The sequence below is a fragment of the Fundulus heteroclitus genome, chromosome 12 (genome assembly GCF_011125445.2).
Source record: "Fundulus heteroclitus isolate FHET01 chromosome 12, MU-UCD_Fhet_4.1, whole genome shotgun sequence".
NCBI classification, from domain to species: domain Eukaryota; kingdom Metazoa; phylum Chordata; class Actinopteri; order Cyprinodontiformes; family Fundulidae; genus Fundulus; species Fundulus heteroclitus.
Genome location: NC_046372.1, coordinates 33227306 through 33245909, shown reverse-complemented (window position 1 = coordinate 33245909; position 18604 = coordinate 33227306). Strand labels below are relative to the sequence as shown.

General features: G+C 40.7%; 1 protein-coding gene across 6 annotated transcripts; it reads left to right on the top strand.

The window, feature by feature from the left end:
* The first annotated feature begins 542 nt into the window (after positions 1–542).
* On the top strand, positions 543–18566 carry dbnlb (drebrin-like b). 6 transcript variants are annotated; one of them, XM_012863312.3, is made up of 15 exons: positions 548–722; positions 2477–2532; positions 2747–2859; positions 2946–3020; positions 6863–7012; positions 7520–7597; positions 8479–8630; positions 8705–8759; positions 9708–9776; positions 9987–10110; positions 10400–10522; positions 12781–12861; positions 13014–13072; positions 13147–13234; positions 17324–18566. In XM_012863312.3, exons 1-15 carry the CDS (start codon positions 640–642, stop codon positions 17458–17460), a joined length of 1443 nt encoding a protein of 480 aa, XP_012718766.2. In that variant the 5' UTR covers positions 548–639; the 3' UTR covers positions 17461–18566. The 6 variants fall into 6 exon arrangements, with proteins under 6 accessions (XP_036000372.1, XP_021172572.2, XP_012718766.2 ...); XM_021316897.2 differs by lacking the exon at positions 9708–9776 and having other exon boundaries at positions 546–722; XM_021316898.2 differs by lacking the exon at positions 12781–12861.
* The last annotated feature ends 38 nt before the right edge of the window (positions 18567–18604 follow it).

The following is an 18604-nucleotide window of genomic DNA, read 5'->3' as shown; positions in this document are numbered from 1 at the left end:
GAATTTCTCCACTGTGAGATCAATAAAGCTTATCTTATTTATTTATATATATATATATATATATATATATATATATATATATATATATATATATATATATATATATATATATATATATATATATATATATACACACACACACACACACACACACACACACACACACACACACAATGTAGGTCCTGTATGAACCTTTTATTTATGAATTGCCTTAAGAAGTCGTTTTTATAAGTCAGGGTTTGCCTTTAAGACGCCAATGCACAGGGGGTGCATGTATGTAGAGAGCTGCTGCTTACCTTTAAACGACTCGCTCTGGGGTACGTTTGATAAGTACACTCCCATGCGAGGTTTTACGGTGCGGGCCTGTAAACCGTTCTAGATGATAAAATTCGTTTACAAACAAACTCCTTTGAGAAACAAATTGGAGCTTCTCGAAACAATTAGAGCAAAGCAACGCAATCTTGCATTGCCGAGCGTGAGCGTGCCGAAGAGCCCCGCCGTCCGGGTGACCGCGGTGATTCACACGGAGGGCACCCTGGGCGAGCGGAGCTTCCCGCAGCTGAAAGTCAGCATCGATCCGTCGCCACTCCCCCAGTAGGAAGGGCGCAGCAAGCTGGCTAGCTGCACTCGGCAAGAACGATGGCTGTGAACCTCAGCAAAAACGGGCCCGCGTTAACAGCCGCCTATAAAGAAGTTGTGGATGAAAAATCCGACACGAACTGGTAAGAGGCACCATCTTTCCAAAGCGGCGCTAGCACGGCAACAGCAGGGCCGGTTAGCTCACGCTGTTTGCTAGCGTTCGGGTCAGCCGTCCAATAAGTTGCCTTATATCGGAAACTAACTTTTACACGGCGACCTAAAAACCAATTAGCGTTCACCTGCTGAAAATGATGATAATAACCTTCATAACGAGTCAGGACCTGTTCTCGCGGGAGTCTGCGCTAATCACCCGCGACCAGTGAATTTCTGGGGTTCGGAGTGAGCTAACCCCCAAAATAGCTGTTAATTAGCTAATTAGATAATTGCTGTTATAAAGGCTGTTATTTCAGGTGCATTCATAGCGTAGTGTTGTTCTTTTTTTAAATAGTCTCGTGAAGTAGAAACGAGGTGGGAGCTCCCAGCTATTTCAGCCACTTCCTGGCGACATAGAGGTTAAACATGAGTTAGACTCTATTTCAGAGACTTCCTCTTTCAGATAGCAACCCTTGTCCCAGCCTCTAGGCAGAAACCTGTTGATGGCGGCTGCAGTGTTTAACTGTGCCCTGAATCCCGTCGTTAATTTAAAGGAGAGATCGCTCCGGGGACTCACTCTATTTCTGCTGGGTTTGTTTCTGTCTTTTTGTTGTTCTGTGCCCTCGAGTGGCTTGACAGGTGCCTTTAAAAAAATATTTTTAATTAATTAGATGGTCTGAATGTTTGCCTGTAGTCATTTTCTGCCCTTGGGGAACTTGTCTCCCCCAGACGTTGCTGAGTTCAGCTAAAGTAAAAGGAGAACAAAGATCTGAGTTTTGCTTTGGCTAATTTCACAGAGAGCTGGTTTCTAAGAGTGGCTTGCCCTTTACAAATAGGAAGCAAGTCCATTTTCAGCCTTTTCTCTTCAGTTAACTCTAAAATGGCACTGATCAGGCTTCCCCTGGCTGATACCATCTCTCTCTGTTATTTTAGAGCAGGCTTGACTATTTTCATCCCTAAGGTGCTCCATCCTCTCTGATAGTTTGAAATCCAAGAGGAAATTAATTACAAAATTCTGCCCACGTCCTCCGGTTTAGTTATCTTTTTCTGACTTTGTTTTTATTTTATTGTTCATTGATGCACATATAACACTCTGGAGCTTTAGTTGGATTGTTTTTATAGACATTTTTGTTTTAATAACCTGCTATTTTAGTATTTGTCAACCAATCAGAGCCGACCCGTTCTCTTATGTCGACACACTTCTAGTTAAAACCTGACAGCTTCTTGGTCGTGGGCTGTCGCTGCGTCTTGCCTTTGTTTCAGATCAAGCTGCAGCGCGTGAAACATCTGAAGAAATTAAGAATTTTTACATTAAAAAGGTGCTTGTTGTCATAGGGACAATACGTATTTACTGCCCATCTTTTATTTTCCTTATGAAATCTCTCCTGGTCGAGGTGGATTTTCTCTCTTTGGTAGAAAAAAGGCAAATAAAAATATTGAACGTATAACAAAAATATATTTTAGATTGACATAAATCAGTTTTGATCCACCAATCTTAGCATGCAATAGTGTTTTAGAAGCAAATAAAAGCTTAATACGGACAAACCCAGCAGCTGGCGAAGATTACTAACAGCGATTTCAAAAGGGGATTAAAACTGCTGCGGTATTTACACAACTCTACTTCCCTTGTAAAATATGTGTGAAGAGGACTTAAGTGTCGTGCTTAAAATAGGTTTAGGAAACATTGTTGAGTGAGGAAAGTTATTGTGTCTCTACGGCTGCTTTAACCTGGTGTTTTCCGCAGGGCCTTGTTCACCTACGAGGGTAACAGCAACGACATCCGCCTGGCAGAAAAAGGAGGTAAACAACTAAGTTGTTATCATGATATTGTCAAATGTGTGTAGGGGCGTCACTGTCAGCATATTGTTGCAGAGCATGAGCACAAAAGAACTGCTAGGCTTTGCTTTCTGAAGCCCAACATTTGGCAGAGGAGAGGGGGGGGGGGGAAATATGGCCACAGTTACACAACAAACCACAGAAGTTGTTGAATTCCTCCACGATGTTTGTGTGTCAGATGGCGGACTGGAGGAGCTGGTCGAGGAGCTCAACAGCGGAAAAGTGATGTACGCTTTCTGCCGGGTCCAGGATCCCAACTCTGGTCTGCCTAAATATGTTCTCATCAACTGGGTCAGTGCTGCGTTCCTGCGTCCGTCCGTCCGTCCTCCGCGGCGTCACGCCCGGTTAACCTTGTCAATAACTGGTTTGTGTTTCAGACCGGAGAAGGTGTAAAAGACGCGAGGAAGGGGTTATGTGCGAACCACGTCAGCGCCATCGGCAATTTCCTTAAGGTAACGGTGGATGTTGGAGGCTACTTGAAATGTGCATTGTGATGTCTCTGCTATTAGTTTTCCACTGAAACGTGATTCATACAGCAGCCCGGCTTGCTGTGCGGAAATAAAAACACGTTTTTATGTGTCTAGCTTTACTGTTTTGGCTTTTTTGCTCTTGCTAAATGTCCAGGAGTCTTCCCAGATGAAGTCATTGTGTCAGGGCTAAGGCTTCGGCCCTGAACTGTCATATTCACAGGCAGCTGCTTCCAGCTTTCAGAGCTTTTATGCTGACTGGAAAAGTCTGAAATGTGACTCAGATATTACCTGTGTTTGGAAAAAGAGAATGGTATAGTTGTAGTTTTAGACTGTGTCTCTTCTTCTATTGTCTGCCTGATGAACATCGTAATTGTTCCTTATTACACTAGTTAAAAAAGATGCACAAAGAAGTCATCCAGAGATCGGACTCTGCCGACAGGCTTTAATCAAGGATGAGCAAAACTCCCACATTAACCTACAGGATGGACTTTGTGTTTTCAGTTTAAATAATATCAACCATCTTGTGAACAGGGAAACTGTTGGCTTAATAATTACTAACTGTATCAAAGACCCTGCTGCACATTTTTGCTCCTTTGTGTGTTTATAGTTGTTAGGGGGGGAAAAAACTCCTGGAATTTGATAAGATTCAGCAGGTCAGACCTCAAAGAAAAGTGTAAACCAGCGTCGCCAGGAAAAGCCTGGTTAGTATAATTACTATGTTGTAGTTGCACATAGTAACTCTGTTTTTACACTTAAAAAAAAAAAAAACAGAAATGTTAAAAAAAAGAATGTAGAACTTGACAAATTGGCTTAATGATGTCGTGGCTCATAGTTTCCGTTATGATCCAAACCCAGCATGCTGGTCGGGTTAATTACGTACTTGGTCGACAAAAGTTGTAACCTAGAACATACAGTTGGTCAGAATATCAAAGAGCATTTAAGTTTAGTGTATTTGTTTGTCAATAGAAGTGTCATTAATAGACATGTTGAGTCAGTGTTGAGGCTTTTGTAATGTCCCCGCTGAGGCTCACCATCAGGCAGAGAGAGCCGGTTTCTCTCAGTCTAATTCTGTCTGCTCAGGCCACACTATCAGACCCAGCTTGTGCTTTCTAGTTTATCTGACCTAGAACAAAGGGATGTCGGCTATCTGCGGATCTTGAAACACATTCTCTGGTCACGTTTAGTAGCTCGGGGATATCTGCCGCAGTCATGGCACTGGTGTTATGCCGGATCATTTCCTGGTGGCACAGTTGCTGAGGAGATTATCGGCACCAGATTTGTGCAACCTTTTGTCTTGACAGTTTAATGAAACCTTTGTGTTTTGCAACATTTGGGTATTTAGAGCTGTCACTAATCACTTATTTCTTAGCTGTGTGTACTTGATCTGAATTATTTACAAATTTATTTTATGGCCTAATTTTTTTACTCAGCTTTAAATTCAAATATTAGTCGTTGACTATGTTAAGGTTTATAAACAAAGTTATGACCAAAGGTGCTAGAGTGATTCTTTTTTCATGATCACTCATCAAACTGGGTCCAGGTTCCAGAATAATTCTCCTCAAGGTTGAAATATTGACCCGACTGAACGTTGTCCTTCTGTTCATCACTGCTGCTGGTTCTAATGGTAAAACCAGCACTGCTACTTGCTTTGTTTAACATGTACTTCTGCTGCTGGAGGTTGTAGTGTCTGAAAAGAATATGGTACAGTTCAGCGCTTTGGGAAAGAATTCAAACCCCTTGAACTTTTCTGCAGTAAAACCATAAAACTTACTATATATTATATAATGCACCAACACAAAGTAGTGCATACTCTGTGAATTGTAAGGAAAACTAGAAGTGATCCTGTAGAAATGTTGACGGGGCCTTGGGCTGGGTGTGTTTTTCTTGGACCAGAAGTAAATGTTCTGTGGTGGAGTTGGGCTCAGCTTGCATCAGGTTTGAGGGTAAAACCTTGAAGAGCTTAAACTAACACCCAGTTTGTGTGTTTCTCTGTGTCAGGTCCATCAGCATCACCAAATGGGTATTCCTGTCATGCAGACTTTTATAAATACATTCTGTCACTAATTGCATTATGCTAAGATTGGACCCAAAGTGTAAGAACTATGCTAAAATCCTGTTATATTATATGATGATCTTAAAATGCAAATGGCACCAATGATGCATTGTGGCTTTTGCTCTGAAATTCGGTAAGCTTTATTTTGAAAGGATTCATTAAACCCATTTCCATCACTGGTTACGTTCCAGAGCTACTGTTTATCCCATCTGTGAATCTGATGTGACATTTCGAAGGCTTTTATTCCACAAAGCACATGTTGGTTTTATTTTCAAAGTACAGTATAGTCTCTTTTTAGGATTTGTTAAGTTCAGTTAAAAATGCCTGTTTTTATGTTGAAAACATCAGTAAATTAAAATTTTAAATGCCATAGTTGTCCCATTCCTGACGGTGGTTCAGTTCCTGGAGTATGGTCAAACCAAATTCTGCAATAAATTGCTTTGGGATTTTTAAAAGAATTTTTTATTTTATTATTTTGGGGAGTACTTGGGGCTCTTGTCGAATGCATTGTCGTCTTTTAAGGACTGGCTTGGTCACATTAGTAAATGTAATCGTAAAAGTGTTTCCAGGGGATACGTATGACGACACAGTGCGATGTCAGAGATAGAAAATTTGATGATTGCTTTTTTCCCCTTTTGCCCTTGTCATGTCAAGGTTTATGGCGAGCAGAATGGTGCTCTGGCTGCTGTAGTGATGCCAAACATATTTGCTTTAGCAAGGGAGGCTTTATTGCTATAAATCCTCCCTTGATATATATATATTTTTACTGCTGTTAAGGTAATATGTACAAACTGCTGCCAAACATGACAAAGGGGAAGAGGAAAAATGAGGGCAGGGAGAGAAAGGACAGGGAACCTGTAGACAAAAAAAACAAAACCCGACAACCAGGTGCTGCAAAACAATCCTCCTACAGCCGCCGTCGGGGAAACCGGCGAAAGACAATCATGGACACCTGCAAAGCGAAAAAACGACACAGAAAGTAACAAAACCAGCAGCAATGATATGGAACAGACCTTGGTACCGATATAGAAAACTACAGGACAACACAGCTACTGGATTAAATTGCTGCTTCTAATGCAGCTAATGTGAATTTCCTTGTGAAGCTCAAGTCTTTTCTACTACAGTCGACCTGCATGTAGCTCCACTAATTATCCCATTCACCGTTACATTTCCCCGTTTCTGCTGACAAAAGCGTTCCCACAGCATCATGCTGCCACCATCATGGATTTGTTGTGTTAGAGTCCCTTTGTGAGTAAATAAATTATTTACAAAGTCGGCGATTTCAGAAGGATTTATCAGGCTTGTAGATTAAGGAGATTAAGATTGTAAACTGTCTTTTTTTCCCCCTTCTACTTCATAATTATGTACCAATATTCTGTTGCTATTTCACCTAAAATCCCAATAAGGCACATTCACGTTTGTGGTTGTTTGTGACAACAATCTGAAAAATAAAATCAGTAGGTATGAGTACTTTTACATCAGGCTGTGACAAAAGTGCTGTTAATGAGTACTTTGGTGGTCAGGATCATTGTTCATCACCTCATTGTAAATAATCCCGCTGTTGGATCTGGTGTTTTGCATTTAATCTTGTCTAAATTCTTTTGAATGTTTTATCACCGCTGTAAATTCAAATTGTACTTTTTTTTTTATTTGCATGGTGGCTGACTGACAGATCGCCGCTAGTAGCAACATCTTTACTTCCTGGTACATTTCAAATCTAAGTCAGAAATGTGTCTGCGTACTGAAAGGTTTGTGTCCTCTGCCGTTTCAGGGGGCCCACGTCACCATTAATGCCAGAGCCGATGAGGACGTGGAGCCTGAGGCGATCATGCAGAAGGTGGCCAAAGCTTCAGGAGCCAATTACAGCTTCCACAAAGAAGCCTCCAACCGTTTCCAGGACAGCGGTCCCCAGGGGCCCGTGGTACGCTCTGTCTTTAACACAATAAGTTGTCAAAAGATCTGGGGATGCACTCATAGAAACAATTTTGGGCAGAGATCAGTATTGGATATTAATATCGGACCGATACGAATATGTTAAGCGACTAACCTTAGCGGGTGTCGATGTTAATGTCGATGTATATCGTGCAGCCCTAAAAAGATCTTTACTCGGCTCTTTAACACTTGGAGATCTTTATCACTGCACACAGTCGGCAATACAAAAAAGTTTGTCAAACATGTTGAATACACTGTTTATACACCTAAGTTTAGTCTGTTTTTATAAGTGCTGTTATAAATGTTGAAATAAGAATATAAGCTTATCTGTTTAGTCATTAGTAATATCAGTTATTTTTAGCACATAAAATAAATCAAGGAAACTAATAAAGCTAGGGCCCTTCTCTGGTTTAACTGGTAACTTTTATATCACTGTATATTTTCTGTCTTTATTCCTGCTGACACAGCCACAGTATATGCTCTCGTCTTTCCACAGGGTTCAGTGTACCAGAAAACCAACGCCATGTCAGAAATCAGGAAGACCAATAAAGACAACTTCTGGGCACAGGCTGAGGTACACGAGTCGTCGTAAAACCCTTTCCCCGCAGAGACGGTTGGTTTATCTGAACTACATTTCCTCCACAGAAGAAATTCAATAAAATGTTATTTATATAGCGCCATTTCACAACACGCGTCATCTCAAGGCAGTTTACATAGTCAGATTCAATCATATCATCCAGACAGATTGGTCATAAAGTTTCTTGTCTAAGGAAACCCAGCAGATTGCATCGAGTCTCTCCAAGCAGCATTCACTCTTCCTGTAAAAGCGTAGAGCCACAGTGGACAGGCGTCTGCATCGCCCAAGGCTTTGCAGCAATCCCTCAATCCTTCAGCCGCTTTGCTCCCCATCTGGGAGTCCCTTCCTCATGATCTTTGCACCTCTCAACCATTCTCTGTTTATAAAGCTAGACTTAAGAGGCACCTCTAACGAATTTCCTATTTAACTTAACATCCATATCTCGTTGTTTTGTATTTTTTTTTATTTCATTGTCTAGTTTGGTTGCTTGTTTTGATATTGCTTGTTTTTCTGTCTTAATTGATTGTTTTATTTCTCTTTTTGTACGGTGACCTTGTTTCTTGAAAGGAGCTCTGAATTAAAATGTTGTAGTAGTAGTAAACTGGTCTGGACCCTGGGTTGTCAGCATTTTGTTGTTATTGCGTACCAGGTCTGCTTGATTGCCACAACGCAAGCATATTTTAGGAAAACCATTGTGCCAGTATAAATCTGTGTGTAAAGGGAAGTGATAAATATCATTAACTGTGTTAAAACTGCTGCAGGTTTCATATCATATTAAAAAAAACAAGGGAAGGTGTCTTTTTGCTGACAAGGAATTTCAATCAGATTCTGATGTTGCTGGTCTGTTGTTGTTGTTGTTGTTGTTTTTTTTTTTTTAGAAAGAAGAAGAGAAACGTCGCCAGGAGGAGCGTCGCAAGGCTGAGGAGGAGCGTCAGAAGCTGGAAAGGGAGAGGAAAGACAGAGAGACCAAGGAGGCGATGCTGAGGGAGAAAAGGGATAAGGAAAGAGCTTCTGAAATCGATCAACAAAAGTAGGTAGCTCGTGTGCTGCCTAATTCTACTGCTTCATAACAGCATCCATTAACTGGCTCCTCCTCCTTGTCAGGAAATATCAGCAGAAGCTGGAAGCTGACAGCAAAGAGCAGGAAAAGCAGCGCTGGGTGAGTGTCTCACTCTGACTACTGACCAAATGCCGCTTTGACTAAATCAGTTTCAGTTCTTCCATCAGCTGACTGAGACGTGAGCAACAGACGCTGATTTATCTGCGTTTTACTAACCAGATAATGATTTTGGGATGCACGAGTGCAGATCATTTCACCGCTTTGCCATTTCATACCGTCATAGTTTTGCTTGTTTGGTTTTTTTTATCCGAGTTTTTAACGTGTAAACATTTTGTGCAATCTACTGTGGGATGTTTTTAACTACTCTGCAGTTCGGATGAGCCAGTTTTGCACACGCTTTGACAATAAATGGTTCAGAACATTTTACTATATTCTACTTTTGGTCTACCTTAAAACATGTGCTTGCTGCAATAAATAATAAATGCCAGCAGGAAGTTGCTCTTTTTTGATTTGACGCGTGTAATAAATCTGAATTAAACTAAGCTAACTGGTTTGGCCTTTATTTGATATTTTATGAGAAATTAGAACCAGCCAACATTCACTTGACCAAGTCTGATTTTTGATCTACAGGTCAAACACTGAAAAATCAGAATTTTATTTCCTATTCATTAAATGCATCAAAGCTTTTTTTCACTTTATAAAATTCCAGTAAATACTTTGATTCAAAGATGCAGGTAATCTAATTCCTTAATGTTCTGTGCGTCTCAAAGCTGCTACATCTGTCACGACCTAAAGTTCAGTTATCCAGTTTTCTGACTGGTGCATCTCCAAATTAGATGTTTTTTTGTTGTTGTTTTTTTAAACTTATTTCTACAAAGAGAAATACTGATACATTTACATTTTAAGCACATGGATGCTAAATGGCGTGTTTATGGGTACCAAAGCTAGCGCTGGGTACAGCGTGGTGGTATGATTTGGTGAAGGGGCGAAATGACCCAGAGCTGTGTAGTGCACAAGTCGTCCCAAACTGAATATCAACATTATCAGGAGGAGCAACAGCAGGATGCAGCCGGAGCGAAAGCAGTCAGGAGAGGGGACTCTGTGGAGAAAGCCAATGTGAGTGCTCCTTCCCAAAAAAAAAAAAAACCTTTCACCTTATGCACCTTTTCTCCTTTCTGTTGCTCTCTTCAAAAGCTTGATGGCTTTAAAGCTCAGAGGGGCTCCTTTCCCAGCTGCGGTCTGCAGTATATATTTATACAATAGCCTTTTCTTTAACTTTACCCAGCAATGAATCATTATTTGAAGTTGTTTGTCGCCTTTTCATAGGACGCAGCTTCCCTCATCTCGCAGCGTGCTGTGAACCCCAGGGAGATGTTCAAGCAGAGGGAGCGAGGACTAACTCCCAGTGACTCCGATGTGCCCTCTGCTGCCCCTGATAACCCTCAGCCAGGTATTGCTTCAGCATAAGCCCATCGCCGCTTGCTTGAATTGCCGCAGCCCATCTTGCATCAATGTAAAACCTCCTTAGCTTGCTTGTGAGGGAGCGGTGGGGTGTGACTGTAATCCCCATCTCCCAGTGCCGTCTTTTCTCATGCTCAGAGCTTTTCATCAGACCGTCTAGTTGCCTCATGATCATGCTCCGTAACGGTGTCTTTTCTTCTGCTGAGTCTGTCTCCTCCTTGTTTTCTCTCTCATCGATTTGTGGGCATGTTTCGGGGGTCTTTGTTTCATCTGTTCAGGGCGACTTCAAAGCCCTTTTCTGTCTAAGCAAGCGTACGAATCTGAGCGAGCCAGCTCACCTCCTCGCCAAGCTTCTCCTTCTCCTGTGCCAGCAGGAGCCGCCTCTGTTGTCCGTGCCACAGGTCTGTGCTTCACACACACACACACCCACACCCACAGTGTTATCATACTGAAACTGATGGTTGCAAAACAAACCAAGTTAAATAAAGCCTCAGATGTTGGTTTCAGGAACTGCAACCTCTACTTATGATCGATTTGAGTAAAATATTTCCAAATGACACCCAGGGCAGTCGCACACTCTCTGTCATGGCCGTCCACCTAAACGAACAGGCAAGTTAAGAAGAGCGTTAATCAGAAAAGCAGCTCCTTACTGCAAAAACTGAACTAAAAATAAGTAAAATTTTCTTAAAATTGGTGTATCTGTCCTTGATTTGAGCAGGTAAATAAGATTATCTGCCAATGGAATAAGAGTTTTGCACTTAAAATAGGAACAATTCATCTCCATCATCTTATTTCAAGTGCAGGATGTCTAATTATCTTATTTTAGGGGTCAAAATACTCATTCCATTGGCAGATCATCTTATTTACCTGCTCAAATCAAGCACACTAATTTTAAGAAAATTTTACTTATTTTTAGATCCGTTTTTGCAGTGCTCCAGAGTTAACGTGGTAACTTTCCTGGAGGAGCTACAGAGATCAACTACTCATGTGGGGGAGAGTATGTAAATAAATGAGTATGTAAAGTATGTAAATGAGAGAAAATCTGTGCCACTAATCTGGCCTTTCTGGAATGGAGGTGAATAAAAACAACTAATTGTAGTTTGCACCAAGCCATGTAGAAGGTTCTGGGATCAGACAACCAGCTCTGGGCTTTATTCTGAAAAGCCATTCACTGTGAAACATGGTGGAGACGGCATGATGCTGTGGGGATTTTTTTTCACCGGGGATCTGGACAAAAGGTCAGCGTTCATGGGGATGGAGCAAAATCCGGAGCGTTCCTGGAAGAAAAGCGTTTTATAGGTTGCAAAAGACTAGAGTTTGAAGTGGAGAGCCATACGGCCAGATCTATAAAGGAATGGTTTAGATCAAAGCGTAGTGGAATAGCTTAAAGAGCCCAGACCAAAATCCAACCAAGACTCTGTGCGAAGGCTGCTCTCCATCCAGAGGTTAAGCTATTAGCAAAGAAAGGGAAAAATGTTCCCTCTAGATGTCCAAAACTGGTAGACTTACAGCTTACAGCTGGTTCACATTGAAATCTGATTCTATAAAGCAGAAGTTCCTAAACTTTTCAGCCTGCGGCCCCCAATATAAGCTTAGTCAAGTTTATTTTTTATAGCACATTTCAGTACAAAGACAATGTAAAGTGCTTTACATGATTAAAATATAGGAAAATAAAAACTGTTGGAATAAAATGTAGAAACATTAAAACATGGGGAAATGGAAACTAAAAGCAAATATTAAAAATAGTTGAACTAATGATGTTTCAGTAAAACAATTTAACTAGAACAGTCAAAGGTAATCCTAAACAAATGTGTTTTCATCTTAATATATCAGTGCCACAGACTGGCAACCACCTTTTGGCGAGTTGGATTTTTTCTTTTCTTTTTTGGGGGGGGAAATTATAACAAAGTGATAATATTTTGAAAGTACACATATAAACTTTTGAATAAAGTAGTATTTTTATAAGAAGTCTTAGAAAAATAGTGCAGCATTCCTCTTGCGTTAAAATGAGGAATGTTGAGCATCTTGTGAAGTTACACTTTTGTACTGGTTTCACAAATAAAGAAATACAAAAGTCTTTTTAGCGCATAAGCATCAAATCATCTTGCAACCACCTGGGTGGTCCCGAACCCCCCTTAGGGAGCCCCTGCTATAAAGTATCGGCTCAGGCCAGGCGCTGAAAACAGCGGGACACCACACCTTTCAGATTTTCATTAGTAATGTTAGAAAACATTTAAACAGTCAACATGCTGCTTGAAAAATAGATCATGTTGCTTTAAAACTTCAGCAGAGCTGCTGTTAAAGTCCTCGATCTAAGAGTAGACATATTTTAAATAATAAAAATCTATTTGATGACCAGGGACAGTTAAAAATAAGACTGCGTTAAAGTCAAATGGTAAATGTCTGGTGTGATGTGTGACAGACTCAACGTTAACATTAAGATCAGTGTTTTGTGTGTCTTCTTCCCCATATTTCACCTAATATTTTCATTCTTTGCCATGCTTGCACTCAGCTCACCCTGAAGTCCTCTTTCCCCCCCCCAAACAAAACCATTAAGAGCGCTCATCTGAGTTGGCCTGGTGGTGGTGAGCCTGTGTGGACTTGTGCCTGTGCTCCACTGTGTACATGCATGTCTGTGCTTGTGTTTTGGGTGCTAAAGAACCAGATTTGAATGAACCGGATGAGCAGTCCACGTTTGAGAATGATGAGCAGGAGACTCCTCCCCAGGAACAAAGTAAAGGTGGGGTTTGTTTTCATTTGCCATCATCTTAAGGCCTCCATACATCAGTTTTCCCCCCCCCCCCCCCCCTCTACCTTTGGTTGTTTGTGCTGCCCCCTGCTGGCAGATGACCGGCCCTAATCACACAGTCATACAGTACCTTATTATTTCAGAGAGGGCACCAGCTGCTAACCCGAGCGTTGAAGAAACACCGTATGAGGAGACAGCCCAGGTCGGTGGTGTTTTCTCTTTTCACCTACAACATACCTGAATCTCCTACACGAGTTAATGTCATTTTTCTTGCAGGTGGAGGAGAGTAACTCCTATGAAATGACTGTAGAGGAAACGACAGACAGAGGCATCTGTGCAAGAGCGTTATACGACTACCAGGCGGGTGAGTTGCCACAATGGAAGATAAAAAGATGGATCATGTCTGTACCAGGTGATCAGTGACTGTGCCTGAGGATTAGAAACAATAAATAAATAAACTAACTTTACCTGTGCCACTTTCACAACAACAATAAAATCTGTTCATCCTGGCCATGGACTCGTAGAAGTGCTACAGCTTAAAATATTTACCATACACAGAAACGTAGAAATAAAACTTCTTACGTGATTCAGATGTTGTTTTTTTTAACATGTGTTCCTCCTGCTACTAAAATAATATAATATTATTACTGGTATAATATCTATAGAATGAAATTATTGCCATATGGAATTTAAAACAGACTTGAGGGAAAAGTATAAAACCTAAATGTGGGCGTAGTTTTTTGAGTAAACATGCTAATTGCACAGAATATTGGATCTTTTTGCTCTTCTGCTTTTTAGAGGTATGGAAGCAAATCAGACTGATATTAGCTGGTTAGTGGGGCTATATGCTCTGTGATCAGCCTGTAGACTTCACAGCTATAGACGTACTGCCTGTAGTTTGCCAAATGTGGAGTTCATACTGTCTAATCTTAATAAGAGTGTTTAATGGCGCTCCTTTAGTCTCCACATCATCACTAGCTTTGTTTACAGGCGCAAACTTCCTTTATCGGATTGAAATGCGATGGAAAAAGGACAAAATAATCTGAATGCATAGTTTATATGAGCACAAGATCAAGTGATCCAATCATGATGTACATTTACATGATGAAGACTTTATTCAGAATACAAGCACTGTGACATTAGCAGAGTCCTCATATTTGTTTGAAAACCTCAAAAGTTGTACTTGCGTCTGTGCCAAAGAAAAATCAGAATTAAAAACTAAATTTAAGACTTTATTGAACGGTCTTATACAAACCAACTCGCAAATGTGTTCGATCTGTCTTCTGAGCATTCAGGTCGTAAGAATGATCGAGCCGTCACTGACCTCGCTAATAAAGCAACAGGCTCAGCAACGCCTGATGTTGGTCTTCCTGTCTCACATCTGGCACACATCAGGGCGGTTTGCCCCAATCCGAATGACCTGATCGTGTTTAGATGGACGCTGTATGGGTTAACGATGGGCAAAAAGCTCCCGTCTCATTCAGAGTACAGTTTAATTTAGATCACAGTATTCAGGTTAGAGTGTTTACATGACGCATTGTTACTCTGATCGGCCCTTTATTCTCATTACTTAAGTCTAAACCTAAACCTGGCTATGATCTGTTTCTGTCACCAGAAATGAACCACTGAATATTTCCTGAAATAAAAAAGCCGGTGTGCATCAACCAGTAGGGGGAGACGTAACAGTGAAATTTCTCCGGCTCCTCTAGATGAGAGCTTTGCATAATATTTTAGCTGCTTTGAAGCTAACATCAGGCCCTCTCCCCAGATCACTGTTTCCACTGACTTCCTGACGCTGTTTGTGTCACGTCTGAATCACACTCTGCTGCTTTTATTTTAATGTTTTGCTAGTAATCAGTAGCTTAGGGAAAAAGCAGCTTATTAGTTGTGTAACATTCATTAAATTGCTATTTTTTTTTATACTTCCTGTAAACTACAAAACTGTAACTAAGAGTATTGATATTTTTGGAACCTACTGCAAAGTGTGAGAAATGAGCAACGATATACAGCAGCCAGGACGCTATAATTAGATCAAGTCGCTTTTCTTAGCTTGGAAATAAAGATGAAGAAAAAAAGTTATCACATCCTTTTGGATAGAAAAAAAATCTAGCTTTGAATCCTGCTGGGAGGGGTGCGGCAACACCTTTTGAAATTAATATTATCCAAGTGTATTATTGAGACGTGTCTTCCAAGCACAAACTTTGTTATATATGGAATAACCTTTGGGTTGTTGTGAGATGAGCCACAGAAGAGGATCAATAGACAAGTAAAATGCAGTCGATCAAGAGCAAAGCAGAGTTTTACAAAGCGACTTTGCTCGGCTTGATGATAGAAACCAGAGCTGATGACAAATCTTGCCGCCGACATGCACATACTCTTATTAACAGGGAAATATGGTACCATTTACTGTGTATAGGAGGAACTAAAATTATTGTAGCAATAAATGCAAATGTTTACCTTTGCAAGCATCCAGATAGAATCGGGATTGCTACTCTGGCTGGTCTTTCCCTGCGCTCATCATTACAGGCTGTGATTGTTTTAAAATGTGATTGAGAACCGTTTTAGTAGCACTGCTCAATGTAAAATGTGTGGCTGAATAGCCTGACTGATAACTGCTACTACTTTTATTATTTATAGAGCACTTTAAAACGGCCGCAGCTGCAACAGTGCTGCACATGTAAAACCAAGAACTTTGCAAACAAAGCCGTAATATTTGTGTTTTAAGTCTAAGTCCATATTTGCAATCAGTGAGAGAGCCGGCGTGAACCAAAGGACATGACGTCTGCTTGAATGCTGCCAGATTTTAGAAAATAAATGTGCATCAGAGGCGTCAGTTTCCCCAGCACTTTACTGCCCTGCCATAGTCGAGTGTGAGTCCTTCCAGCTGCTTCCTAATTCAGACGTTGCAACAGCAAGTTTTTTTTACATTGGACACCCTTTATGACATAACCGGGGTTAAACCCGGCTCCCCTGGTTTAAAGCGGTGGACTTAACCTGCTACACCCTCACAGAGGGATCCCTGTCATCGTCATTCCTGAGCCAGATCCCGTTTCCCTCCTGATATTTCATTTAGTGACCGACGTTGTTTTGCCCCGTCAGGTGGTTGCTCTTTGGGATGCTGCAGCTCTACGGCCTTTTTTTTTTTTACCCTGGGAGCCGTCTCCAGGGTTTAGTTTTTAATGAGATTTAATCAACGCGTAGAGCATGATCTAATTGCTTTTGTTTTAAAGCAGCAAAGCAGCAGGTGTTCTCTTTGCTGCTGAACTGATTTTGATAACAGTAAAATGTTAACCTGTATTTTTATTAAAAAAGACTATATAAAAACTAAATTTTAGACTGGGTTTCAAGTGCTCGTTGTGCAGATAACTTTTTTTTTTTTTGCTGTTCTGAAAACCCTGAAATTTCTTGTTTAATGTGCCAGACTATTTATCCCGGTAGAGCCTGTAATTGCCTCTATGAACAGACGTGCTGCTGAATGTTGGCCAACTTTAGTTTTAACAACGATGAGTGTCTCTCCTTATATTTCCCCACCTTTTTTTTTTTAAATGACTGGAAATATTTCCAAACTGCTGAAGAACTTTTGTCTAAATATATCCTTTTTGATACCTAAAATGTATCCATTTTCCTTCAAACATGTTTTTTTCTTTCTCCTGACAAATCTGTAATTTAGGTCTACACCTGATCAAACATTCATGTTTGAAGGGGAACTCACTTTTTAAGATGGCTAAAAGCCTGTGTTCGGACCAAAGTTCTCAAGTTTTAATAGGTTAAAGCAGGAAAAAATGTACTTGCCTTTTTTCAGCCAGATGACCAGCAGTGTGCAGGAGGGACAGCGCTCTGTTACTCAACTGTATGTCAAACTCGGCCAGAACAAAAACTCTGGTCATTACTGCACCTTTACTGCTGTTGCATTAAAATGACTGTAAACTCTAAGTAGAGCGTGGCAGATTTATATATATATATATATTTTTTTTTTGGTGTGTGTGCGTGGTTTTAAAGGTGCATTATTTACTGCTGTCTCATCTTAAGACTTAGTGTGGCAGACTGCTGAGAGCTGAAACCCGCCTGAATGCTTTTAGTTTAATCGACACTGCTGTAACTATTTTTAACTTGTAGCTTTTATGGCCAACACAATAAGCTATTTTGTATTTAAACATGTTTCCGAGAAGTGAAGGGCACAATTTCTCAAAGATTGGGTGACCGCTCTGTTGCACCACTTCTTCTTTCAGATGAACGCTCTAGGTGTCTGAGAGACGGAGACAATAGTTGATGAGGAAAAACATGTTTGAGCGTTCTTGCAGAGTCATGCAGTTTTTTTTTTTTTTGTTTTTTTTTTTTCGTTCAATATGTTTTGTCTTGATCAAGTGCCCAGCATTAAAGCAGTTTTTTTCCGGTATGAGCAGGAGATTCAGGCAAAGGGCCTACTACTGACCCCTCTGCTCTTTGTTTTCAGCCGACGACACGGAGATCTCCTTCGATCCAGACGACATCATCTCCGGAATCGAGATGATCGACGAGGGCTGGTGGCGAGGATACGGCCCAGACGGCCACTTCGGCATGTTCCCGGCCAATTACGTGGAGCTCATCTAGCGCAGCGCTCCCGCCGCGTCGGTCTCCGAGGACTTGCGCAGTGAAAAAAAAAAAAAAAACGTATAGCAGTGCTCACACACTCTAGATCAGGCTGAACAAAGAGTCTCACCATCCCGGACCAATGAGCATGGTAACCGCGGGCCAGAGGTTTTTGAAATCTCCCTTTATTTCAAGAACGGAGTTCCTGTAGATTGTCGATACTGTAAGCAGCTGATGGCATAGTTTATGGATTTATGAAGACCGATAGACCAAAAGTTTCCTCGTCCCATCTCTGAGAAAAGAAGTGTATTTATTTGTGATGCAGTACAACATCAAGTTTTTAAGTCTTAATTTCAGTTGAGCGTAAATAACAGCACTTCTAGTTCATAAACCTTCAAAAGTGGCTTCTGTTGGATTTCAGGTATATTTGATGTAGTTGTAGCAATTGTTCCTTCCCATTTCAGAAGAAAAGATGACGGTACCTAATACGGACTAATCATCTTGCCTTGTTTTTCGCCTTCTTATACCGGCAGACTAAATTATCCATTTTTTTTTTTATGTGACTGAACCTGTATCGTGTGTGTATTTTTCTTTTTTTTTATATATAATTTTCTGACAGTGGTACAAGTGAATATTTAAACCAACAGATGATGTTTGCTGTGCTCTGGCAGTGCACAAAATGGTTAAGTTCCTTTTTTCTAAACTGTGAGTAAATAGCAATTTCCATTTCGAGTCCTTCCTCATTTTCGGCCGCATAATTTCAACGTGTGTAACTTTTCAGGGAAAAGCTGGAGAAGAACATAAACGTCAGCTTTTTGTTTCTGTGTTAGTGGATCCTCGCCGGGCTCAAGTTGAATCTGAGCGCGCAGCAGATATTGCTGTGCCACACGGAGGGTTGTGAGTGCAATGGTTGGCGTTTTGATCAAACATTTCATCAGGCTTTACAGCAGACTATATGCAACTTCATTTTTTATTTTTTTTTAATCATGCAAAAAGGCTTCAGTCAGTTGATCTATAAGTCAATTGATCATGCATAGAAAAAGGGCGTTGTTTTAATGCTTTTTCATGTTTGTTTTTCCACTGTACTGTGCTGCAGAGATTCTTGATAATAAAAGAAGTAAGCAAAATTCTGCTAGTTTTTGTTTTGTTTTTGTTTATCTCTTAA

Bases quoted from the DNA above. Each gene is read 5' to 3' on its own strand.
- dbnlb (XM_012863312.3), top strand. From the start codon at position 640: ATGGCTGTGAACCTCAGCAAAAACGGGCCCGCGTTAACAGCCGCCTAT. The intron at 7,598-8,478 runs GTACACGAGTCG...TTTTTTTTTTAG, and splicing joins ACTTCTGGGCACAGGCTGAG to AAAGAAGAAGAGAAACGTCG. The intron at 10,111-10,399 runs GTATTGCTTCAG...TCATCTGTTCAG, and splicing joins CCCTGATAACCCTCAGCCAG to GGCGACTTCAAAGCCCTTTT.